General features: G+C 46.4%; 1 protein-coding gene and 1 long non-coding RNA gene across 2 annotated transcripts in view; one reads left to right on the top strand and one right to left on the bottom strand.

Moving 5' to 3' along the window:
- The window catches only part of ripk2 (receptor-interacting serine-threonine kinase 2), a 101,653-nt gene extending 87,111 nt beyond the window's left edge, over positions 1 to 14,542 (bottom strand). Inside the window, exon 1 of the mRNA XM_072467965.1 lies at positions 14,028 to 14,542. Coding sequence (XP_072324066.1) covers positions 14,028 to 14,218 — 191 coding nt within the window. The 5' untranslated portion in view covers positions 14,219 to 14,542. The remainder of the gene's footprint in view (positions 1 to 14,027) is intronic.
- A 4,503-nt stretch (positions 14,543 to 19,045) lies between these two features.
- On the top strand, positions 19,046 to 23,885 carry LOC140385630 (uncharacterized). The gene is made up of 2 exons (XR_011933412.1): positions 19,046 to 22,493; positions 22,600 to 23,885. It is a non-coding gene; the product is annotated as an uncharacterized lncRNA (long non-coding RNA).
- Positions 23,886 to 27,176: the final 3,291 nt, after the last annotated feature.

Below are 27,176 nucleotides of genomic sequence, written 5' to 3'. Positions count from 1 at the left end.
CGGCTGGGGGGCTTCCGTGAAGGGGTGTGCACGGGGCGCTATTTGGCAGGTCAGATCTGTGTATGGCCGGCACCACGACTGCTGCAGGTCGTCGCCGTGCGCATGCGCGGCCACAGACCCAGCAATTCTCTGGCTGTTTATTTTGTGGAGGCCGGGAGTTTTATGTGCAGTAGGAGGCCATTCAGCATGGTCCTTGGAAAGAGCACCCCACTTAAGCCCACACCTCCGCCCCATACCCATAATCCTACAACCCCACCCACCCTCTTTGGACACTAAGGGCAACTTAGCATGGCCAATCCCCCCAACCTGCACATCTTTCAGGACTTGTGGGGGGAAACCGGAGCACCCGGAGGAAACTCACGCAGACACAGGGAGAACGTGCAGACTCCGCACAGTGACCCAAGCTGGGAATCGAACCTGGGAACCTGGAGCTGTGAAGCAGCCGTGCTAACCACTGTGCCACCATGCCGCCCTCACCGGTTGCAGCATTAGTGAGGGGGCGCCGCCATTTTTTCCACGTAAAACGCCACGGATCCTCCGCACTTGGCCTCAGAATTGGAGAATCTGCCCCATTGTCTTCTTTCTCTTTCTGTATCCAGTGGTGTACTAATGCAGACTTTAGTCTGTTTCTGTAGCTAGTTATTCCTGGAACAGGTCATTACTCTGTTGCTAAGAGCTTATAGCTTGAGCGGCGCCATTCCACATCAAGTGCGGTTGACCAGGAGTCTCTCCTGCTCTTTCAGCCAGCCATTGGCACATTTGGAAGGATTTGCAGTTGACACAGTGGCTGCGTTATGAACGCACCTTCCTTGGCCATCAAGACTATTACATACTGGAATGGCCTCTGGAAACCTGGTAGACACCAGGGTGGGGCTTGAAATCGGAGCTTGTGGCTCAGAAGCAGGGAAGCTACACACTACTCTAAGCACCTTCACCAAAAAATGTGATGCAAACAACTTGTTAGTGTTGTTCCATTTTATCATTTGCACGAACACACTTTTTCCCTGAAAGTGTGCATCTTTACATTTTTCTTTTGGCAGGGTATAGATGGAAGGGAGAAATATGAAGAAAAGTAACTTCATGCTTGACAGGTTGTTTGATACAATAATTTTCTTGGCACTCATGTGTGATCAGTCAAACAAAATAAGAGATATTTTCATTGTCTTTCTTTTTAATAAGGAAGTCCTTCTTTTTAATAAGGAAGATTCAAGACCTCACTACAGTCATGATTTTGCCTTTCTACCTGTCTTAACTTTTGAAAGAGAGATTATCGGTCACTTCAGATGAAGGGTGGAAACAGAGGGATGCGTAAACATTTTAAAACACGTTGTTATTACGATAGAGGAAGCGTTAGTTGTGTTAAAAAGCATTAAGGCAAACAAGTCCCCAGGGCAGATGGCATCTATCCCAGTTTACTGAGGGAGACAAGAAATCAAATTGCTGGGCCTCTAACAGAAATCTTTGTGTCCTCGTTGGCCACAGGTAAGATCCCAGAGGATTGGAGGCTAGACAATATTGTACCGTTATTTAAGAAGGGTTGCAAGGATAACCCGGGTAATTATAGGTCAGTGAGCTTGACGTCAGTTATAGTTAAATTGTTGGAAAAGATTCTCAGAGATAGGGGGCTGGATTCTCCGATTCTGAGGCTATGACCCCACGCCGGGGTGGGAACGGTGGAGTTTTACGATACACAAAGTGGCGTAAAATGGCCACCGATCCTCTGTTTGGCTGGGGGGTAGCATGCCGGAAGCATAGAGCACCCGGTTCAAGCTGCCGATACGACCCGTAGAATTGCCGGGTCCGTGGCTGCACATGCGCATGGCGGCCGGCTGCGGCGGCCCGGCCGTGCTACATGGCAGCGGCCATTTGCTGACCCGGCCCGCAAAATAGTCCCCCCCTAGTGATGAAGATTGACGGGGAATACAACAGGATATAGATTGGCTGCAAAATTGGGCAGAGGAATGGCAGATGGAATTTAACCCGGACAAATATGAGGTAATGTATTTTGCTTTTCGAGGTGGACATTGCCAAAATATTTAATTCGTTTTTCCTTTTTATTTTTCCCAAACACCTTTGGATCCCATAGGCGGGATTCTTTGGCTGCGCCTGTCTGGTGACTGGAAATTCCCATCCGAGGTCAATGGTCTGTATCCCGCCCATGGCGATGTTGCAGCGAGAGGGGTGGAAGAATCCGGCCATGTGCCTTCGCTCCGACTTAGGGATCAGGTTTTAGTGACAAGTTTCTTTCAAACAGCACTTCTGATACAGAATTTCTTAAAGGATTCCAGCGGTTGCTGGAGCCTGGCATTTTAAAAGATTTTAACCCTGCAGGTTCAGACGACTACACTCTCAAGCTGGACTTTGAACGGCGATTCATGGATAGAGAGAAGCGCGACTTCAATAGCGGGCATGGATAGAGAAGCGCGACCTCAATAACGAGCATGGATAGAGAAGCGCGACCTCAATAACGAGCATGGATAGAGAAAAGGCAAAATGTCAATAACGAGCACGGAGAGAGAAGCACGACATCAATAATGAGCGTGGAGAGAAAAGCGCGACTTCAATAACGAGCACGGAGAGGGAAGCGTGACTTCAATAACGAGCGTGGAGAGAGAAGCGCAACTTTAATAACGAGCACGGAGAGGGAAGCGTGACTTCAATAACGAGCGTGGAGAGAGAAGCGCAACTTCAATAGCGAGCATGGATAGAGAAGCGCGACCTCAATAACGAGCATGGATAGAGAAGCGCGACCTCAATAACTAGCATGGATAGAGAAAAGGCAAAATTTCAATAACGAGCGCGGAGTGAGAAGCGCAACATCAATAACGAGCATGGAGAGAGAAGCGCGAGTCCAATAACGAGCGTGGAGTGAGAAGCGCGACTTCAATAACGAGCGTGGAGAGAGAAATGCGACTTCAATAACGAGCTTGGCGAGAGAAACGCGACTCCAATAACGAGCATGTAGTGAGCAGCGCGGCTTCAATAACGAGCACGGAGAGAGAAGCACGACATCAATAATGAGCGTGAAGAGAAAAGCGCAACTTTAATAACGAGCACGGCGAGGGAAGCGTGACTTCAATAACGAGCGTGGAGAGAGAAGCGCGACTTCAATAACAAGCGTGGAGAAGCGCGACTACAATAATGATCGCGGATAGAGAAGTGCGACTTCAATAACGAGCACGGAGAGAGAAGCACGACATCAATAATGAGCGTGGAGAGAAAAGCGCAACTTTAATAACGAGCACGGAGAGGGAAGCGTGACTTCAATAACGAGCGTGGAGAGAGAAGCGCAACTTTAATAACGAGCACGGAGAGGGAAGCGTGACTTCAATAACGAGCATGGAGAGAGAAGCTCGAGTCCAATAACGAGCGTGAAGTGAGAAGCGCGACTTCAATAACGAGCGTGGAGAGAGAAATGCGACTTCAATAACGAGCTTGGCGAGAGAAACGCGACTCCAATAACGAGCATGTAGTGAGAAGCGCGGCTTCAATAACGAGCGTGGGGCGAGAAGTGCGACTTCAATAACGAGCACGGAGAGAGGAGCACGGAGAGAGAAGCACGACATCAATAATGAGCGTGGAGAGAAAAGCGCAACTTTAATAACGAGCACGGAGAGGGAAGCGTGACTTCAATAACGAGCGTGGAGAGAGAAGCGCAACTTTAATAACGAGCGTGGAGAGAGAAGCGCGGCTTCAATAACGAGCGTGGGGCTAGAAGTGCGACTTCAATAACGAGCACGGAGAGAGAAAAGCGACTTCAATAACGAGTGTGGAGAGAGAAGTGAGACTTTAATAACGAGCATGGAGAAAAGCGACTTCAATAACGAGCGTGGAGAGAGAAAAGCGACTTCAATAACGAGCATGGAGAGAGAAGCGAGACTTTAATAACGAGCATGGAGAGAGAAGCGCGACTTCAATGATGAGCGTGGAGAGAGAAACGCGACTTCAATAACGAGCTTGGCGAGAGAAACGCGACTCCAATAACGAGCATGGAGTGAGAAGCGCGGCTTCAATAACGAGCGTGGGGCTAGAAGTGCGACTTCAATAACGAGCACGGAGAGAGAAGCACGACATCAATAATGAGCGTGGAGAGAAAAGCGCAACTTTAATAACGAGCACGGAGAGGGAAGCGTGACTTCAATAACGAGCGTGGAGAGAGAAGCGCAACTTTAATAACGAGCACGGAGAGGGAAGCGTGACTTCAATAACGAGCACAGAGAGGGAAGCGCGACTTCAATAACGAGCGTGGAGAGAGAAGCGCGACTTCAATAACGAGCGTGGAGAGAGAAGAGCGACTTCAATAACAAGCGAGGAGAGAGAAGCGCGGCTACAATAACGGGCGTGGAGAGAGAAGCGCAACTTCAATAACGTGCACGGAGAGGGAAGCGCAAATTCAATCACGAGCATGGAGAGAGAAGCATGGAGGGAGAGGTGCGACTTCAATAATGAGCGTGGAGAGAGAAGAGCGACTTCAATAACGAGCACGGAGAGAGAAACGCGACTTCAATAACGAGCACGGAGAGGGAAGCGTGACTTCAATAACGAGCATGGAGAGAGAAGCGCGAGTCCAATAACGAGCGTGAAGTGAGAAGCGCGACTTCAATAACGAGCGTGGAGAGAGAAACGCGACTTCAATAACGAGCTTGGCGAGAGAAACGCGACTCCAATAACGAGCATGTAGTGAGAAGCGCGGCTTCAATAACGAGCGTGGGGCGAGAAGTGCGACTTCAATAACGAGCACGGAGAGAGGAGCACGGAGAGAGAAGCACGACATCAATAATGAGCGTGGAGAGAAAAGCGCAACTTTAATAACGAGCACGGAGAGGGAAGCGTGACTTCAATAACGAGCGTGGAGAGAGAAGCGCAACTTTAATAACGAGCGTGGAGAGAGAAGCGCGGCTTCAATAACGAGCGTGGGGCTAGAAGTGCGACTTCAATAACGAGCACGGAGAGAGAAAAGCGACTTCAATAACGAGTGTGGAGAGAGAAGTGAGACTTTAATAACGAGCATGGAGAAAAGCGACTTCAATAACGAGCGTGGAGAGAGAAAAGCGACTTCAATAACGAGCATGGAGAGAGAAGCGAGACTTTAATAACGAGCATGGAGAGAGAAGCGCGACTTCAATGATGAGCGTGGAGAGAGAAACGCGACTTCAATAACGAGCTTGGCGAGAGAAACGCGACTCCAATAACGAGCATGGAGTGAGAAGCGCGGCTTCAATAACGAGCGTGGGGCTAGAAGTGCGACTTCAATAACGAGCACGGAGAGAGAAGCACGACATCAATAATGAGCGTGGAGAGAAAAGCGCAACTTTAATAACGAGCACGGAGAGGGAAGCGTGACTTCAATAACGAGCACGGAGAGGGAAGCGTGACTTCAATAACGAGCACAGAGAGGGAAGCGCGACTTCAATAACGAGCGTGGAGAGAGAAGCGCGACTTCAATAACGAGCGTGGAGAGAGAAGAGCGACTTCAATAACAAGCGAGGAGAGAGAAGCGCGGCTACAATAACGGGCGTGGAGAGAGAAGCGCAACTTCAATAACGTGCACGGAGAGGGAAGCGCAAATTCAATCACGAGCATGGAGAGAGAAGCATGGAGGGAGAGGTGCGACTTCAATAATGAGTGTGGAGAGAGAAGAGCGACTTCAATAACGAGCACGGAGAGAGAAACGCGACTTCAATAACGAGCACGGAGAGAGAAACGCGACTTCAATAACGAGCACGGAGAGAGAAACGCGACTTCAATAACGAGCACGGAGAGGGAAGCGTGACTTCAATAACGAGCATGGAGGGAGAGGTGCGACTTCAATAATGAGCGTGGAGAGAGAAGAGCGACTTCAATAACGAGCACGGAGAGAGAAACGCGACTTCAATAACGAGCACGGAGAGAGAAACGCGACTTCAATAACGAGCACGGAGAGGGAAGCGTGACTTCAATAACGAGCATGGAGGGAGAGGTGCGACTTCAATAATGAGCGTGGAGAGAGAAGAGCGACTTCAATAACGAGCACGGAGAGAGAAACGCGACTTCAATAACGAGCACGGAGAGAGAAACGCGACTTCAATAACGAGCGTGGAGAGAGAAACGCGACTTCAATAACGAGCGTGGAGAGAGAAGCGCAAATTCAATCACGAGCATGGAGAGAGAAGCGCAAATTCAATCACGAGCATGGAGAGAGAAGCGTGGAGGGAGAAGTGCGACTTCAAAAATTAGCACGGAGAGGGAAGCGTGACTTCAATAAAGAGCGTGGAGAAGTGCGTCTTCAGTAACGAGCGTGGACAGAGAAGCGTGAGTTCAATAACAAGCGTGGAGCGAGAGAAGCGCAGCTTCAATAACGAGTGCGAATAGAGAAGCGCAACTTCAATAAGCAGCACGGAGAGAGAAGTTGAAGCGCAGGGAGAGAAGGGTGACTTCAATAATGAGCGCGACGTCAATAACGAGCGTGCAGATAGAAGTGCAACTTCAATAACATGCACGGAGAGGGAAGCGCAACTTCAATAACGAGCGTGGAGAAAGGCGACTTCAATAATGAGCGTGGAGAGAAAGACAACTTCAATAACGTGCACGGAGAGGGAAGCGCGACTTCAATAATGAGCGTGGAGAGAAAGGCAACTTCAATAACGAGCGTGGAGAGAGAAGCATGACTTCAATAACGAGCGTGGAGAGAGAAGCGTGACTTCAATAACGAGCGTTTAGAGGGAACCGCATTTTCAATAACGAGCATGGAGAGAGAAGAGCGACTTCAATAATGAGCGTGGAGAGAGAAGCGTGACTTCAATAACGAGCACGGAGAGAGAAGCATGACTTCAATAACGAGCGTTTAGAGGGAACCGCATTTTCAAAAACGAGCATGGAGAGAGAAGAGCGACTTCAATAATGAGCGTGGAGAGAGAAGCGTAACTTCAATAACGTGCACGGAGAGGGAAGCGCGACTTCAAAAACGAGCGTGGAGAAAGGCGACTTCAATAACAAGCGTGGAGAGGGAAGCGCGACTTCAATAAGGAACACGGAGAGAGAAGCGCAACTTCAATAATGAGCGTGGAGGGAGACGCCCGACTTCAATAACAAGTGCGGAGAAACGCGACTTCAATAACGAGCGTGGAGAAGCGCAACTTCAATAACGAGCGTTGAGAGGGAACCGCAATTTCAATAACGAGCATGGAGAGTGAAGAGCGACTTCAATAACGAGCATGGAGAGAGAAGCGCGACGTCAATAACGAGCATGGAGAGAGAAGAGCGACTTCAATAACGAGCATGGAGAGAGAAGAGCGACTTCAATAACGAGCATGGAGAGAGAAGCGCGACGTCAATAACGAGCGTGCAGAGAGAAGCGAAACTTCAATAACGTGCACGGAGAGGGAAGCGCGACTTCAATAACGAGCGTGGAGAAAGGCGACTTCAATAACAAGTGTAGAGAGGGAAGCGTGACTTCAATAAGGAGCACGGAGAGAGAAGCGCGGCTTCAATAATGAGCGTGGAGGGAGACGCGCGACTTCAATAACGAGTGCGGAGAAACGCGACTTCAATAACGAGCGTGGAGAGAGAAGCGCGACTTCAATAACGAGCGTGGAGAGAGAAGCGCGACTTCAATAACGAGCGTGGAGAGAGAAGCGCGACTTCAATAACAAGCGTGGAGAGAGAAGTGCGGCTACAGTAACGGGCGTGGAGAGAGAAGCAGGACATCAATAATGAACGTGGGGTCCGAGCACCGATCCCTGTGGTACCCCACAAGTCACAGGCTGCTAATTTGAAAAAGATCCATTAATTCCTACTCTTTGTTTTCTGTCTGCCAAACAGTTTTCTTTCCATCTCCATATACTATCCCCAATCCCATGCGCTTTAATTTGACATGCTAATCTTTCATGCGGGACTTTGTCAAAAGCCTTCTGAAAGTCCAAATGCACCACATCCACTGGCTCCCCTTCATCAACTCAACTAGTTACCTCCTCGAAGAATTCCAGTAGATTTAACAAGCATGATAAATCCATAAATCCATGCTGACTCTGTCCGATCCTGCCACTGTTTTCTCAGTTCTCTGCAATAAAATCTTTGATAATGGATTCTAGAATTTTCCCCACTACTGACGTCAGGTTTACTGGTCTATAATTCCCTGTTTTCTCTTTACCTCCATTTTTTAATTAGTGGAGTTACATTAGCTGCCCTCCAATCTGCAGGAACTGTTCCGCAGTCTATAGCATCCTGGAAGATGACCACCAATGCATCCACTATTTCTGCAGCCACCTCTTCAGTACCCTGGGATGTAGATTATCGGGCCGTGGGGATTTATCAGTCTTCAATCCCATCAATTTCCCCAACACTATTTCTCTACTGATATTGATCTCCTTCAGGTCCTCCTTCTCACTCAACCCGGCATTCTCCAACATTTCTGGTATCTTATTTGTGTCCTCATTTGTGAAGACAGAACCAAAGTATTTATTCAGTTTCTTTGTCCCCTCAAATACTTTCCCCTGTTTCTGACTGTAAGGGACCTACATTTGACTTCACCAATCTTTTTCTCTTCACGTACCTGTAGAAACCTTTACAATCTGTTTTTATATTCCCTGCAAGCTTACTTTCGTCCTCTATTTACCTCTTCTTAATCAATCGTTGGTCCTTCTTTGCTGAATTCTAAACAGCTCTCAATCCTCAGACCTGTTGTTTGTCTTGGCCAATTTGTATGCTACTTCCTTGGATCAAATAGGTCCATTCAAAAGTCTGATGGCAGCAGGGAAGAATCTATTCTTGAGTCGGTTGGTAGATGACCTCAATCTTTTGTATCTTTTTCCTTATGGAAGAAGGTGGAAGAGAGTATGTCCGGGGTGCGTGGGATCCTTAATTATGCTGGCTGCCTTTCTGAGGCAGCGGGAATTGTAGACAGAGTCAATGGATGGGAGGCTGGTTTGCATGATGGATTGGGCTACATTCACAACCTTTTGTAGTTTCCTGCGGTCTTGGGCAGAGCAGGAACCATACCAAGCTGTGATACAGCCAGAAAGAAGATTTCTATGGTGCCTCTATTGGTGAGAGTCGTAGCTGACATGCCAAATTTCCTTCGTCTTCTGAGAAACTGGAGTCGTTGGTGGGCTTTCTTAACTATAGTGTCGGCATGGGGAACAGGACAGGCACTGGATTGTGGTGACTAGGAGCGTTTCACAGTAACTTCATTGGAATCTGGACACCTAAAAACATGAAGCTCTCAACCTTTTCTACTTTGTTCCCATTGATATAAACAGGGGCATGTTCTCCTCTACGCTTCCTGAAGTCGATGACAATCTCCTTCTATTTGTTGACATTGAGGGAGAGATTGAGGGAGTAGGGAAAGAGTAGGACCAGTCAAGGACAGGGATGGGAAATTGTGTGTGGAGTCTGAAGAGATAGGCGAGATACTAAATGAATATTTTTCGTCAGTATTCACTCAGGAAAAAGATAATGTTGTGGAGGAGAATGCTGAGCCACAGGCTAATAGAATAGATGGCATTGAGGTACGCAGGGAAGAGGTGTTGGCAATTCTGGACAGGCTGAAAATAGATAAGTCCCCGGGACCTGATGGGATTTATCCTAGGATTCTCTGGGAGGCCAGGGAAGAGATTGCTGGACCTTTGGCTTTGATTTTTATGTCATCATTGGCTACAGGAATAGTGCCAGAGGACTGGAGGACAGCAAATGTGGTCCCTTTGTTCAAAAAGGGGAGCAGAGACAACCCCGGCAACTATAGACCGGTGAGCCTCACGTCTGTAGTGGGTAAAGTCTTGGAGGGGATTATAAGAGACAAGATTTATAATCATCTAGATAGGAATAATATGATCAGGGATAGTCAGCATGGCTTTGTGAAGGGTAGGTCATGCCTCACAAACCTTATTGAGTTCTTTGAGAAGGTGACTGAACAGGTAGATGAGGGTAGAGCAGTTGATGTGGTGTATATGGATTTCAGCAAAGCGTTTGATAAGGTTCCCCACGGTAGGCTAGTGCAGAAAATACGGAGGCTGGGGATTGAGGGTGATTTAGAGATGTGGATCAGAAATTGGCTAGCTGAAAGAAGACAGAGGGTGGTGGTTGATGGGAAATGTTCAGAATGGAGTACAGTCACAAGTGGAGTACCACAAGGATCTGTTCTGGGGCCGTTGCTGTTTGTCATTTTTATCAATGACCTAGAGGAAGGCGCATAAGGGTGGGTGAGTAAATTTGCAGACGATACTAAAGTCGGTGGTGTTGTCGATAGTGTGGAAGGATGTAGCAGGTTACAGAGGGATATAGATAAGCTGCAGAGCTGGGCTGAGAGGTGGCAAATGGAGTTTAACGTAGAGAAGTGTGAGGTGATTCACTTTGGAAGGAATAACAGGAATGCGGAATATTTGGCTAATGGTAAAGTTCTTGAAAGTGTGGATGAGCAGAGGGATCTAGGTGTCCACGTACATAGATCCCTGAAAGTTGCCAACCAGGTTGATAGGGTTGTGAAGAAGGCCTATGGAGTGTTGGCCTTTATTGGTAGAGGGATTGAGTTCCGGAGTCGGGAGGTCATGTTGCAGCTGTACAGAACTCTGGTACGGCCGCATTTGGAATATTGCGTACAGTTCTGGTCACCGCATTACAGGAAGGATGTGGAGGCTTTGGAGCGGGTGCAGAGGTGATTTACCAGGATGTTGCCTGGTATGGAGGGAAAATCTGATGAGGAAAGGCTGATGGACTTGAGGTTGTTTTCGTTGGAGAGAAGAAGGTTAAGAGGAGACTTAATAGAGGCATACAAAATGATCAGGGGGTTGGATAGGGTGGACAGTGAGAGCCTTCTCCCGCGGATGGAAATGGCTGGCTCGAGAGGACATAACTTTAAACTGAGGGGTAATAGATATAGGACAGAGGTCAGAGGTAGGTTCTTTACGCAAAGAGTAGTGAGGCCGTGGAATGCCCTACCTGCTACAGTAGTGAACTCGCCAACATTGAGGGCATTTAAAAGTTTATTGGATAAACATATGGATGATAATGGCATAGTGTAGGTTAGATGGCTTTTGTTTCGGTGCAACATCGTGGGCCGAAGGGCCTGTACTGCGCTGTATTGTTCTATGTTCTATGTACTGTTGTCGTAGCAGTTCACCAGATTCTCTATTTCATTCCTGTACTCTGTCTCATCATTGTTTGAAATCTGGCCCACTACGATGGTGTCATCAGCAAATTTGAAAATCGAGTATAGTAGGGGGCTGAGATCACAGCCTTGTGGGGCACCGGTGTTGAGGATGATCGTGGAGGAGGTGTTGTTGCCTATCCTTACTGATTGTGGTCTGTCGGTTAGGAAGTTCAGGATCCAGTCGCAGAGGGAGGAGCCAAGGCCCAGGCCATGGAGTTTGGAGATGCATTTCGTAGGAATGATGGTGTTGAAGGCTGAGCTGTAGTCAATAAATAGGAGTCTGACATAGGTGTCTTTGTCTTCTAGGTGTTCCAGTATTGAGTGCAGGGCCAGGGAGATGGTGCCTGCCGTGGACCTGTTGCAGCGGTAGGCGAACTGTAGTGGATCAAGGCAATCTGGGAGGCTGGAGTTGATTCGTGCCATGACTAACCTTTTGAAACACTTCATAATGATGGCTGTCAGAGCCACTGGACGACAGTCATTAATGAAATGAAATGAAAATCGCTTATTGTCACGAGTAGGCTTCAATTAAGTTACTGTGAAAAGCCCCTAGTCACCACATTCCAGCGCCTGTTCGGGGAGGCTGGTACGGGAATTGAACCGTGCTGCTGGCCTGCCTTGATCTGCTTTAAAAGCCAGCTATTTAGCCCAGTGTGCTAAACCAAGGCATGCTGCTTGACCTTTCTTTGGTAATTCTATTATAAGCCATGGATTGGCTACCTTTCCCATTTTACTTTTGTGCCAGACAGGAATAAACAATGTTGCAGTTCCTCCATGCGCTCTTTGAATGTTTGCCATTGCCTATCCAGTCATCCCTTTAAGTAACATTCCCCAATTGATCAAAGCCAACTCACACCTCATTTTATTATAGTTTCCTTTGTTAAGATTCAGGACCCTAGTCTCAGAATCCATTACTTTATCCGCCACCTTGATGAAACATTCTATCATATTATGACCCAGGGGTCTCCCGCAAGTAGACTGCCAATGATTCCGTTCTCATTACACAGTACCCAGTCTAGGACGGCCTGTTCTCTAATTGGCTCCTCAACATATTGATCCAGAAAACCATCCTGCATAGACTCCAGGAATTCCTCCTCTATGGTATTGTAGCTAATTTGATTTTCCCAATCTATATTGCGGTGGCATAGTAACCCAGAGACCCAGGATAATGATCTGGGGACCCAAGTTCAAATCCCACCACTGCAGGTGATGGAATTTAAACTCAATAAAATATCTTGAATTGAAAAGCCTAATGATAACCATTAAAACCATTGTCGGAAAAACCCATCTGGTTCATTAATGTTCTTTGGGGAAGGAAATCGGCCATACTTACCTGGTTTGGCCTACATGTGATTCCAGACCTACAGCACTGTGATTGACTGTTAACTGCCTCCTCAAGGGCAATTAGGGATGGGTAATAAATGCTGGCACAGCCAGCGGTGCTCACGTCCCATGAACGAATAAAAAAAATGTTAAAAAATAATTACTTGTTTCTTTATCACATGCGTCTCGAATTTCCTGTTTAATGCCATTCCCAACAATATCACTGCAGTTTAGGGGCTATGTTTGATGTCCATTAACGTTTTTTGCTCCTTGCTGTTTCTCAGCTCATGCAGATTTCGTCGGAGCTAATATCCTCCCTCACTATTGTGTTAATTTCCTCCTTGAGCAGCAATGCAACCCACCACCTTTTCTTCTTGTCTGTCTTTCCTAAATACGGAATACCCCTGGACATTCAGTTCCCATCCTTGGTCACCCTGCAGCCATGTCTCCGTAATCCCGACTATATCATGCCTGTTCACGTCTATTTGTGTGATTAGTTCATCCACTTTATTGTGAATGCTCCACATGGTAAGGTACAGGGCCTTTAAACTTGTCTTTTAAACATTGCTAGCCCTGCTCCCAATATTTTTCACTGTGACCCTCTTTACATCTGGCTCTTGGTTTATCCTCCTATCACTTTTCTTATTCCCCTTTAAGTCTTTTGTTTTTGTCCTTATTTCCTCCTCCTCTGACTTGTTGCATAGGTTCCCATCTCCCTGCCATATTAGTTTAAACCCTCCCCAACCACTCTAAGCAAATACTACCCCAGGACATCAGTCCCAGTCCTGCCCAGGTGTAACCCGTCCAGTTTGTACTGGTCCCCCAGAACAGGTCCCAATGCCCAAGGTATCTGAAACCCTCTGTTTTGCAAGGGAATGGCCACAGGTGATTCCTGAACTGCCTTCTTAGCTCCCTTATTCTGCCTGGTGGTTACCCATTTTCTTCCTGCCTGTGGAATCTGAGCCTGCAGTGTGACCATCTCTGTATACCTGCAATCCATTTCACTCTCAGATTCTCGCAGATGTTCCACAGTGTCCCCAGCCGCCTCTCCAGCTCTGAAACACAAGGTTCCAGGAGCTGCAGCTAGAGACACGTCCTGCACACATGCTGGTCCCGGGCACTGGAAATGTTCCTGGTCTCCCACATGGAGCAAGAGGAGCAAACTAAGGCTTTGAGATCGCCTGCTATGATGTAACCCTTTAAACTGTTAGAAGATGCTTAATATCAGGTTATAGCTTTCCTGTCCTCGTAAATACGAATTGAATCCCTTGCAGATTATGAACCACAAAACGGATTTTCAAACCATAAAGGTGGTAGACTTACCAACCTTACCCGCTACTTAACAATCAGTGGTAAGTCTTACACCAATGCCGACACTGAAATTATTAAGAGATATTTATTTTTCCTACCCATTCACTCTGCGGTGGTGTACACAACGTGAACACGAACACCAAAGGATTAAGAGCGTGCACAAAGTCAAATCATCTTTGAAATATAATTATTAGCAGGTTGCAGATTCACAAACTAGACAAATTCCTTCAGGAATCTCGCAATGATTTAAGTAGCACCATCAATATCATACCCTTCACCCATTGGAGAGTCGAACTGTAGACATTTGACTGCCACTGTCATCCTCCAGTCGCTGTGCTGCGCTCTGAACACCACGCCATAGCCTCCTTTGCTGATATAATGCAGATCCACCAACTTCTGGTAAGGGACCACATCCAAGATGGACGCGATACTGGAGAAACTGCTGCCCCGTGAACTCTCCATGACTTCAGAAAGACACGCCAGATCCCTCTTCCTCCCAGACTGCACAGCCCGTTCCTCCAGCCGCTGCTTACTGCTTCAGCGCAGCTCGCCTCCGAGGGTGACAACACATTTTCATCAAGCCAACACTCCCACCCGCATAACTCAGCGGATCCGTCTGCCCCGGGCTGCGACACTCACAACACTTTTGCCCAGTGTCATCGATGGTGCAAATGATTCGGCAGCGAAGGAGCCCGCTTCCTTGGTCACGTCCTCCCAGGAATCCCCCCGTAAGCTCAGGGCTCTTCCGCTCTTCAGGAGCAGTCAGTGCCGAGCCTGAAACCGACCAGACCAGAAACCACGCCTTTTACGGGAAACGGAAGATCTGTGGTGTTGTGGAGCTTTCACTCGCATTTCTCGAAGAGCCACTTTCTGATGTAGCTTTCGTGCTCGCTATTCTATCAAAAATACTTCAGGTTCCCACAGTCATTGCAAACTTAATCTCCATTGAGAAGTTACTAAAGTTTATGCAAAAGAATAAATTATATGTGTTTTGTGCAGTTGGTGCTGTTCCACTTGGGAGCCATTGTCAGACCAGATTCCCACTCTTTGCAATTGTTACTAAATCGTCGTTTCCCGTACGAATAATCTTAAATCACCTGATGTCAAATTGCAATGATGGGTCTACAAATAAACCAGCAGAGATTTAAAAAAAAACATATTTATATAAAAGCAATGCTGGTCAATCTCAGCAGTATTGACAGCATCTGTGGATAGAACAGAGCGAACGTTTCAAGTCTGGATGATACTTTGACCGCATTAGACACCGCGAGGCGTGCTGAGCCTTGTAGATCTCAGAAGACGGGTGCGGCCGGGGCTAACCCCTGGTGCTCCCTGCCACCTGGTGCTGCCAGTCCTGGAAGTCAACTCCTATCTCGACCGGGGTCTCAATGTTCACAGCCATGGTGCACAAGGAGTGGGCCCAACATCCAGTGACTGTGCCACGTCCCTCTGGGACTGGGCCACATCCCTCTTGGACTGGGCCAGCTCCCGCTGGGACTGGACCACCTCACTCTGGGACTGTGCCACGTCACCCATTGACTGTGCCACCTCTCTCTGTGACTGGCTCAGGTTGGCCAGCGCCCGGGAAATGCCGCCGACGCTCTCAGCCATGACCCGTTGTGACTGGGCCAAGCTCTGCAGCGCCGCTACAAAGTCCAGGTGGCTCTGGTATACGGCTGCAGCTCTGTTCTGTGCCTTGGCCACTGCCTTCACAGAGTGCTCCAAGCCTTGGCCATCTTGACCCATGGCCGATACCTTCGCACCGCCCCCCCCCCCCCCACAAAGCCTCCACCACGGACACCACCCATGTGGTATTTGCCTGGGTGGCATGCATTGTTGGCACTGCCCCCTGCCCCTGCAGAGTTGGATTGCTCCAACTGTATCTGCAGGCTTTGGATGGTTGTGTCCAACCCCTCATATAGTCCCTGGCTCTGTGTCTCCATCTCCATTATCGGTGGAACCGCCCTTTCCAAAAGACCCATCCAGACGGCAGCTAGTCCCTGGGGTCAGGCCGCCCTTTGACCATCTGCCCCTTGGGAGTTCCTACCTCCACTTGATGTACCACAGCACTTGTGTGGTGCGCACCAGATAGTGCCCCAGGAGCCTCTTCACTAAAGTGCCCAACCGAGGTGAGTGTCTCTGGGAATGCAGAGGGTGTTGGAGACAGCTGTGATAGGAATTCAGTGCCGTCCCCAGACTAGTGCTCCAGGGTGTCCCAGGTTGTGGTTTGAGGGCTCCCTTTTGTGTCCCATTCCTCCTCATCACTGAATCTGCTTGGGTTAGGGTCAGGGCGGGGGACATCAGCAGGGCCCGTCTCATTGCCAGGGGAACCTGCAAGACACAAGATATGATGCATGATTGGATTGCGCATTGGGGTGGTGTGAGGGTGGTGATACATGTGCCATGGGGAGCCATAACTCAGCGGGGGCTCACTTGCTTGCCGATGCCGACCTCCGTCTTGGTGACTGCCCTGTCTCCGGGCCCACCAACCAGGTACAATGCTCGGCCCTCCGCTGATCCGGCAGCCCCCCCTCCATTCTTCTCTCTCCAGGCGGTTATCTGCGGCCTTTTCCTGAGGGAGGGGGAGACAGAAAGGGCCAAGAATTAGACAGTCGTATTCATGCAGCACAGGGAGTGGGCAGCTGATGGCCTCTGTGGCCAGGGCACCGAGCTATGGCGGCCGATATGGGTGCTGGCATGTGGTGTATGGTGGGGAACACATACACTGACAGCGGGTGGGGTTCAGTCACCCTCCCAGGGAGTGGGGGGGGAGGGTGGTTACGGTGTGTGGGACCGGGGTAGTGCCAGGGGCACAGTACTGCCCATTCACCCTGGCCGTACTGTGGAGGTGATGCAGCTACTTCCTGCAATGCTGTCCAGTCCTGGCGGTGGGGCCCACAGCGCTCGCGACCTTTGCCACCTGCACCCGGCCTAGGTGTATGGCGGTGGGTGGCAATCTCCTTCCCACCCCAGGGTATAGGGTGGCCCACCTCTCCTCCATGGCATCCAACAAGGTCTTGAGTTCTGCATCTGAAAACCGGTGTGCCGCTCTCCATGCTGCCATCTTGTTGGCTGGGATGAGTGTGTGTGGGGAGTGGAGCGCTAATATGTGGCTACAGCTTGTCAGCCTCTCAAGTGTCAATTCCAACCCCGGCGAATTGGACACCGTTTTTCATTGGAATCGCTCGTGTTCCACGTGGCGCCGGTGCTAGCCCATTAACAGTTCGAGAATTGGTCTGGGACCGGCGCCAATCTTGTTGTCATGGAAGCCCACCGATTCAGTTCGGGCATCAACACTGAAACAGAGAATCCCGCCCTTAATGTTTCAACAAAAACTGAAGATACAGAAAGCGAAAGTAAAAATGTAGAGCGACATTACAGATGTTGCCTTTGACAAAGTTGATTAAATATTCAGAGTATTAACAGCATTCAAGAAATATGTACAAATATAGATCATGATTCTGAAGATTTTGAGAGTGACAGTGAGGATGCAGAGAATAATTAGTGTAATTCATGGTAAAATTTGTAAATCTAATTGAACTAGAATCAAAACAAGCAAAGTAAGATAAAGCAAGTAAAAGTAAATTTATTCTGAAAAGAAATATTATTTGTGAAATCATGTTTTGAGGATAATAATTTCCTGTGAATTTAGGTGTTTGTGTTTCATTTTTGTGGATCAAAACTTAATGAAAATAATTGTGCGCAAGAATGAAATTAAGTTGAGTATAAAAAATGCTTCAAATAAATTACTTCAAAAAAACTTACTTCTAATCTGATTTTCAGATTTAAAAGCTATCTCATTCACGCCCTATTGCCTGTACAGAAAATATCTCAGCTGATTACTCCTTAAAACATTTCCTTTATCTTATTTTAAAAATCTTATTTTCAACCTTCATCCCTTTAATCCCCGGACATTGGGATGGGTTGCCCAGCTTGTAGTAAATAATTTTGAGGATCAAAAAAGGTTTCAGAATCATATTGATAAGATTGTAAAATTGTGTCAGTAAATGTGCGATAGATTTTGATTTTTTTAAAAGTGAAGATGGAGTGGTGAATCTATATAAAATCTTGGTAAGGACCTCATTGGAGTACTGTGCTGTTTTGGGTTCCAGATATTTGGAAGGATATAGCATAGATTGTTTCAGAAGCTGTGGAATGCATGACTTGAATTAATGATTCAAGCAGAGGCCATGTCAACACGTCAGAGTTGGCTGGATAAGTGGTTGAAGGAAATGAGCATGAAGGGATATCGGAACAAGGCAGGGATGTGTCTTTAAGATTACTGCTCTTTCAGAGACTAAACACCAACACAGGCTGCTGGGGAAAGGCAATGTCCTACCGTCCTCTCTCCACATTTGCTACCTGATGTACCTCAGTGTTCTCGCATTCTGCTATGGGGGAGGTCAATGGCATTAATAACTTTATTGACTCATTTTCTGATTTTATTTGTAATTTCTAGCATCAGTGGTATATTGCCTTCAGCCTGTAATTCTATGAAAGGAGGGGAGCGACTTGGACCCTAAACCTATTTAAATGTGGCAGAGTGCATTTCTGATTGACCTTAAACAAAACTGTGATGTGGAGATGCCGGCGTTGGACTGGGGTGAGCACAGTACGAAGTCTTACAACACCAGGTTAAAGTCCAACAGGTTTGTTTCGATGTCACTAGCTTTCAGAGCGCTGCTCCTTCCTCAGGTGAATGAAGAGGTATGTTCCAGAAACACATATATAGACAAATTCAAAGATGCCAAACAATGCTAGGAATGCGACCATTAACAGGTGATTAAATCTTTACAGATCCAGAGATGGGGTAACCCCACGTTAAAGAGGTGTGAATTGTATCAAGCCAGGACAGTTGGTAGGATTTTGCAGGTCAGATGGTGGGGGATGAATGTAATGCGACATGAATCCCAGGTCCCGGTTGAGGCCGCACTCATGTGTGCGGAACTTGGCTATAAGTTTCTGCTCGGCGATTCTGCGTTGTCGCGCGTCCTGAAGGCCGCCTTGGAGAACGCTTACCCGGAGATCAGAGGCTGAATGCCCTTGACTGCTGAAGTGTTCCCCGACTGGAAGGGAACATTCCTGCCTGGTGATTGTTCGGGGAACACTTCAGCAGTCAAGGGCATTCAGTCCTGGCTTGATACAATTCACACCTCTTTAACCTGAGGTTACCCCATCTCTGGATCTGTAAAGATTTAATCACCTGCTAATGGTCGCATTCCTAGCATTGTTTGGCATCTTTGAATTTGTCTATATATGTGTTTCTGGAACATACCTCTTCATTCACCTGAGGAGGGAGCAGCGCCCTGAAAGCTAGTGACATCGAAACAAACCTGTTGGACTTAAACAAAACTGTTAGTTTTATGGGTGGAGAATGCAGCTGCATGTTTTTTACTGTGGCGGATTCGAGGCAACAGCTTTAAGAACTAATTTTTCTCTGTTTACTGTTGAAACCCATGTCAAAATGGGTGGCAATTTGGAGAAGAATCCATGCAAACAATTCATCTGAAAAATATTTGTCAACATGGATTCTACTTTAGAACATATAAAGTAACATTTGAAAAGGAGGGAATGGGGTAAAAATGTAGATCAGAGAGAAAGAATAAAATTACCTGTAAAATGTTTAAATGGAAGAGAGTAGGTAGTTAAATGACTGCAGTAATATTCATAAGACAAGAGGAGGCATGATGTGTGAAATTACTGAGTCATACCTTTCAGCCAACATTCCAGACTCAGCCACCTACAAAATGCAGAGAACCTGTGAATAAATGTGTTAGTTGGGAATAAGGCTGGTACAAATGAAAGCAATGAAAATGGCCCCTGTAGAAGAAAATGCACAATGATTCCAAAGATCCGTTCTGATCTGCTTGTAACCCATCACTAACGTCTACCAAAATGTTAACAGATGAACTGAATGAATTTCAAATAGAAGAGGAAGTGTGAGCTATATTAAAACATAATTTTGTTTAAAAACCAGACCTAGAAACTTGATTGCACCAAATAGCAAATGGAACAGTAGCATAGTGATTATTTTATTGGAGGTGCAATCCAAACATCTGGACTAATCTGGAGACAAGAGTTCAAATCACAGCAGCTGATTAACTTAATTTCAGTTAATTAAGTAAATGGGGGGGAAAAATTACTGTATCAGTGCTGTTGACCATATAACTAACTTGTGATATGCCTGTGCAAAGTTTTGCATATAGTTGTCTATATAGTTATTGATACAACCTCCAACCAGCTGGTAGTGATAGAGATCTACCATGTGACTCGAGATATCTGGCAGTTGGTAGTAAGTCATACAGGAGGGTAGTCTCACTAGAAGTAGCTCCAGGAGGATTCACTGAATTTGTTTATTCGTCACTGTTTGTAGCATAGTTCACTAATTTTCTTTCCGCATGTTCATCTTGTTAATAAATCATCTTACTAGTCAACAAACTAGCTGTTCTGTGTGCATCTGTAATACGGCCTTAACACAGAACATAACATGGTACCAAGAGTGGCGAACAATTAAATATAACAACGGAGACGACGGGATGAAACAGGCTTAAGGAAGAAAAAATAAAATTGTTCTGCCTCCCTGGTAAACTATGGGAAATTGAAACTGTTGCAAGGAAAGACTGTGAAGTTAGAGATGGAAGGTTTGAAGGCACCCCACCAGCTTCAAGTCACCTGTAATGTAGATGAAAATTGACATGTTTTTAAGCAGCAATTCAGACTCTATGTTGCAGCCCTTGGTCTGCAAGCACAGCCTGACGAAAGGAGTATTGTGATGCTGCTCACGGTAGTAGGTCCTCAAGCAATAGAAATTTACAATACTTTTGTGTTCAACAGCGAAGCAGAAAGCAAAACCTTCGATGAAGTAATAAAGTACTTTGATCGGCATTGCTCTCTGAAGAAAAATGAAACGTTCGAGCATTATATATTTTGTGTGCGTACCCATAAACAGACAAATCTTTTGATCGTTTTTTAAACCGACTTGCAGTTGAAGGCGCAGTCGCCCAATTTTAGTACTTTAAAATCATCGATGATCCACGATCAGATAGTGTTCGGTATATCAAATGACAAGTTATGCAAGAGGTTATTAACGGAAGAAGAGCTTCAATTAGAAAATGGCATCAAGATTTGTCATGCAAGTGAGCTATCTGCACAGCTATCTCAACCTAAAAGATTTTGGCGCCAATCTGGAAGAAAACGCAGGCGTCAACGCATTTGAATAAGAAATGTGGTCTCAGTGCGGGCAGCCATTTTAAGTGGCAGACCGGATCCGCCATTTATTTTATGCCAGCGATGTGGCAATCGACATGGGTCACGGCAATGTCCAGCATTTGGAAGGTGTGTTCCAAGTGTGGCCGAACAAATCATTTTGCGAAGCAATGTTTTTCACATCCAGCAGTGGACCAAACAGGATCGGTCAATGCAATTGATGAGATGTCCATTGAAGACCTGTTTTTCATTGATCTGATTTTGTCTAAGGACACGATGAGAACGAATAAAAAGCGTGAAGAAGTCTTACCGACTAGATGCGGCAATAGTTATGGTGATACTGAGACCATCGAAGACAGATGGATGATTCCAGTGATGCTGAATGCCACAATGATCAAATGCAAGCTCTGCACGGGAGCGAGGGCCAACCTTCTCAGTTTGTCCACTTTGAATGGGCTGTGAGTTAAATCGAAAGTCATGAATCAAACAAGACTACTGAAAGACTACAGTGGGCATGGGATTGTGACGCTGGGTGCATGTGAGCTTGAAGCATGGGTACACAACAGAAGTCATATCATACCATTTTCAATTGTGGACACAAAATGTGAGTCCATTATAGGAGCGGATTTGCGTGAGGCCCTGAACCTAGTTGAGCGGCAATACATTCCAGACGGTGCTGTGACCAATGCAATACAAGTGAAAATTAGAACGGAGGAAGGTAAATCAGATAAAGAGATGGAGGATCCAAAGGGAATTCCAGAATTCTGGTTAACAGTCTTCAAAAATGTGAATTTGTTCAGTGACATGATATAGGAACATGGTGAGCCTATCTTAAAGCTGATGTGAACATAAAATGTTCAGAGCCAGGACAGCCAATGAGTTTTACTCTGGAGTTTATGTTTGAACCAAATGAGTATTTCACAAGCGAAGTACTCGCACTAACATACCAGAAGGATCCGCAGTCTGACGAATTAGACTTTCTCTTCTTTGATGAACCAGAAATCACAGGATGCACAGGGTGCCAGATCGACTGAAAGAAAGGAAAATATGTCACATTGAAAACTATTAAAACAAAAAGAAGCATAAGAGTCAGGCATTGGTAGAACAGTTATGAAAACTGTACCAAATGACTCTTACTTCAATTTCTTCATTCCTCATGAATTTCCAGAGCAGTGAGAGTTGGATGAAGGTTCTGCAGCAGGCCTGGCTGCTGACTTTGAAATTGGTAATTTTTTATGTGAACACATAATTGCATGTGCAGTGTCATACTTTACAGGAGAAGCCATTGCGGATGATGATAATTGCGATGTTGTTTACTACGATGGTAATTACAATGAACATGATTATGGTGAGGAAAGTGAAGACTCAGATGGTGAGCCAGAAGGAGACAACTAAGAAATGCAATTCAGTTGTTTTTTTCAGGTAGCGATGAGCTGATCACAAGGGATATCCAATCTGTGCAGGACAGTAGTAAGTGTGAAGATGGCATGTGCAGAGGCTGAAAGTGAGATTACAGCAACAGATACATCAGGTGAGAGTAAATCAACTGTGAAAAACTAACTGGTAACTGAGGATTTAATCCCCATTTTGGAGAAATTAGCTCCAGACCGCTATGATGAATCATCCTATGCCCACAGAATGGTTCCTGTAGTGGATTCCCCAATACTTGAGGCCAGTTCAACACAAGACTTTCAGGAAGAACACATAGATATATCTTCATCCAGTTCCCCAACAAAAGTTGAAACATGTATCGTTATATCAGATGAGGATGAGACACCAATCAGTTCTCCAACAAAAGACAAAATATCGTCATATCAGATGAGGATGAGCCGCAAATTTAGGCCAAAACACAAAATGAAGAAGCAACGCCTAATGTTGTGGACATTGACCCAGCTAAGACACCGTAATGCAAGGGTGTGCAAATCATTCCTGAAGTTGCAGACTTGCCTGCCACTGCAAAAGCATCCAAAGGTATGCAGACAGTGGATGCCTCACCAGTGGGGAGACACACAGCACAGTATTCGAGCGCGGGAACCATAGATCAACCAAGACTCCTCAATCCAGCAAAGGCCCCAGAATCAGCTATTGTGACAGAAGAGCCAGAGTCAGCGTTCGCAGCCTTTGCAAGAAGGGATCCGGAACTGGCTAATCCCATGGCAGAGTCCAGCAGCAAGAAGGATGCCACTAGAGTCAAAACGAAAAGGAGACACAATCAGCGGATCATTCAAATGAGAAGGAAGTGGAAGAGTTGAAGACACAATTGGTCGACTGAGCAGCACCCGTGGCAGTGAAGACACACGCATCAGTAATACAGCCGGAATGCAAGAAAACACACGGAGACGGAATAGGAAGCATCGCTTCAAACGGTTTAAAAAGTTGGTGACGCAAAAAAGACCAGCCAGAAAACCGGTCTTCCAAAACTTGAAGGGAGATCGAGCATCCGGGCAAGGTTCAGAATCCCAACGGGATGATGCCGTTTAGAAAATGTAATAAGCTGTGCACAAGGTGCACATTTAAAATTATCAAGCATATTTTGTAAAGCACAGTTATACTTGTACATGTGACCTGTTTAAAATTATTGTGCAGATCGTGTTGTGTAAAGCACAGTTACTTTAGTAGAAAACGATAACACTTCCAAAGGAAGGGGGATGTGGGATATGCCTATGCACAGTTTTGCATATACTTGTCTATCAATGTATATAGTTATTGATGCGACCTTCAACCAGCTTGTGTTGATAGAGATCTACCATGTGAGTTGAGATATCTGGCAATTGGTAGTAAGTCGTACAAGAGGATGTTTGCATTAGAAGTAGCTCCAGGAGGATTCACTGAATTTGTTTATTCGTCACTGTTTGTAACATAGTTCGTTAGTTATCCTTCCACGTGTATATGTTGTTAATAAATTATCTTATTCGTCAAAGAACTAGATGTTCTGTGTGCATCTGTACTATGGCATTAACACAGAACATAACACTAACTACTGGATTGCTGTAAAAATCCACTGGCCACTAATGTCCCCTAAGGGAGAAAATTTGCTGTCCTTATCCTGTGTGGCTTTAATATGATTCTGGGCCTACAGAAATTGACTGTTAACTCCCCTTGCCTAGCAAGGCGATCTTTTGTATCAAACTGCCACAACAGAGAATGTGAGGAAAGAACTGTACAGACCATCCAACATTGGACTTGAACATCAGATTCAGACAAAAACAAGCACATTCTGTGCCAAAGTTAGGAGAGCTGTACCACAGATAAGTCAAGCAACAGCTTGACATAATCATACTTACCAAATCATACCTTTCAGTAAATGTTTATTGCAGACTTCTCCATCACCTTACCTGTGTGTCCTGTTGCACCAGCAGCACAGACTCACAGTCAGGAGGGAACCGTCAGGGAATCCTCAAAGTTGACATTGATATTTACACAGGGTTCAGTCCCATTCACACTACACAGGTATCAGGGAATGAACATCTCCGAAAACCGCCTGTCCTTTGACATTCAAAGGCTAACCATTGCTGAATTCCCACACCATCAACATCCTAAGGATTACCTGTGGCTCTGAATGAGCCACACAAATAATGTGCCTACAAGAACAAGTCAGAGACTGGGAATTCTGTGACAAATAACTCACTTCCTGCATATTCCAAAGCCTATCCAACAATTAAAAGACATAAGTCAGGAGTGTAATAAAATGCTCTCCACATCGTGGGCCCTGTTCTGTACTGTATTTTTCTATGTTCTATGTGTTGCTGAGCATGGCTCCTACAACAGCCAAGAATCTCAACAGAATGCAGGACATAGCAGCCACTAGATTGCCATTCCACCAAGTACTTTTTACACTCAATGCCTTAATAACCATAGTTGCAGTTTGTAACATGTACAAGATGAACGGCAGCAACTTTCCAAGGCTCCTTTGACAGCACCTCCCAAACATTGAACGGGCACGATCTAACGGCCTCACCACACCCGACTCGGGACGCAACGATACTGGTCAATCTCGCAAGAGACCTCTCAGATTTACCGACCTCTACACGCCTCGTGAGATCTTACAAGATCCGGCATGATCCGGATTCCACCCATTGAGGTCGGGACCCAGTCTATGCCAGATCTACCCAACGCCTGTTACCTAATGGCCTTGCCTTGGAGACACCGAATGGGTGCCGCTTAGCACTGGTTTCCACAAATGTGGACCAGGCATACTGACTTTTGGGGAGATCTCCTATGCGATCGGGGGCCACTGGGTGGTTAAGCTCTGGGCAGGATGGTACCCTGGCCCCCTCAATGCCACCTGGGCACAGTGGCACTCTCAGCTTGGCACTCTGACAGTGTGACCTAGGTGCCACCCTGGCAGTGCCTGTTTTCCCAGGTGGCACTGCCAGACTGGAAAGGGCACTGCCAGGGTGTGAGGCTGGAAGTGCCATGGTGCCCAGGTGGCATCATGCCCATGCCAGGGATTAGGCCAAGGGGTGCCCTGTCCTTATGATCTTATGATGTGGCTGGCTCAATGACTCCCTTATTGGCAGGTTGGGTGTTGGGGAAGGGGGAGGTTCAAAGGCCGTAGTTGGGGTGGGGGGGTGGGGGGGGTCTGGAGATTGTGGCGGCGATCTCTGCTCGCCAGTGCAGGAAATGGGACACAATGTGGCCTCGGCGGGGCGTTCATCACCGAGGCCCAGAAATGAAGCAGAGTCCCGTTTAATAGTGGGGTCGTTCTCAGGACTCTGGTTAATTTCTGTTAAATCGCGCCCACCATCTCCTACTTAGATGCAGCAGAAGCATTAAAACACCACCACCTCCAATTTCTCCTTCAAGCCACACACTATCCTAACCATTCCTTCATTGTCACTTGGTCAAAATCATGGAAGTCACTCCCAAACAGCACTGTGGGAATACCTTCACAATATGGTGAAGAAAACAACTCACTGCCATCTTCCCAAGGGAAATATAGCTTATTGAAATGAAATGAAAATCGCTTATTGTCACAAGTAGGCTTCAAATGAAGTTACTGTGAAAAGCCCCTAGTCGCCACAATCCGGCGCCTGTTTGGGGAGGCTGTTATGGGAATTGAACCATGCTGCTGGCCTGCCTTGGGCTGCTTTCAAAGCCAGCGATTTAGCCCTGTGCTAAACAGCCTCTAGTAGGCTCAAGTAGGCTTCAATGAAGTTACTGTGAAAAGCCCCTAGTGGTCACATTCCGGCACCTGTTCAGGGAGGCCGGTACAGGAATTGAACCTGCGCTGCTGGCCTTGTTCTGCATTACAAGCCAGCTGTTTAGCCCACTGTGCTAAACCAGCCCCAAATAATAATAACTTTTTATTGTCACAAGTATGAAGTTACTGTGAAAAGCCCCTAGTCACCACAATTTTGCGCCTGTTCGGGTAAGCTGGTACGGGATTGAACCCACACTGCTGGCTTTGATCTGCATCACAAACCAGCTGTCTAGCCCACTGAGCTAAACCAGCTAAATTTGGCATGGACAGTAAATCTTGGCCTTTCCAGTTAAGCCCATTGAATGAATAAGGAAGAATGTTAGGCTAGGGCGAGCAACAAGTGTAGGAGTACTGTAGAAGGGTCATTTGAATGCAAAACATTAAATGCCGGATCGGCTGAGTTTATTCAGCATTTTCTGTTTTAATTTCAGATTTCCAGCATCCGCAGCATTTTGCTTTTATTTAACAAGTGTATGATCTTTATTTAAATATTGTAATGTGGCTTCTTAATACTCCCAGCATGTGCCCTGGATGCCTCTGGAGGAACCCAACCTAATAATTTAGGTAAACACCCTTTTAGCAAGGAATGCACATATGTATGTCACCTGCCAGTTTGAATCCTTAGGCGTTCATTTCTCTTTCATTTTCTTTGTGCCGTGGCTACTTGCAATATGGGATAGGTGTGTTCACATTTCTGTGTGGGAAGGAAGCCTCTTGCCAAACATTGGGCTGGCAAGGCTGCCTGCATTCTAAGTATCAACCTGAATGTTTCTTCTCAAGCTGTTGGATTGTGCCCAACACCCCAACTGTTTACATCTTCCCAATGTCTTTCATTACCTTTGTTATGCTTTTTCCTATTGTCTCTTGATACGTTATCTGAAGCATCTAAACAACCCTCTTTTACTTTTCTTCATCACTTACCAGTCTACTTCATTTGTTGTGTGAGTGGCTTGAGTGATTACTGAAATCTTGTTCACCTTGTAAATTTTTTCAGTTCCGTTTAGAGATCGG

The sequence above is a fragment of the Scyliorhinus torazame genome, chromosome 11 (genome assembly GCF_047496885.1).
Source record: "Scyliorhinus torazame isolate Kashiwa2021f chromosome 11, sScyTor2.1, whole genome shotgun sequence".
Lineage (NCBI taxonomy): Eukaryota > Metazoa > Chordata > Chondrichthyes > Carcharhiniformes > Scyliorhinidae > Scyliorhinus > Scyliorhinus torazame.
The sequence above is the reverse complement of the archived record's forward strand: the minus strand, read 5'-3'. Positions and strand labels throughout refer to the sequence as shown.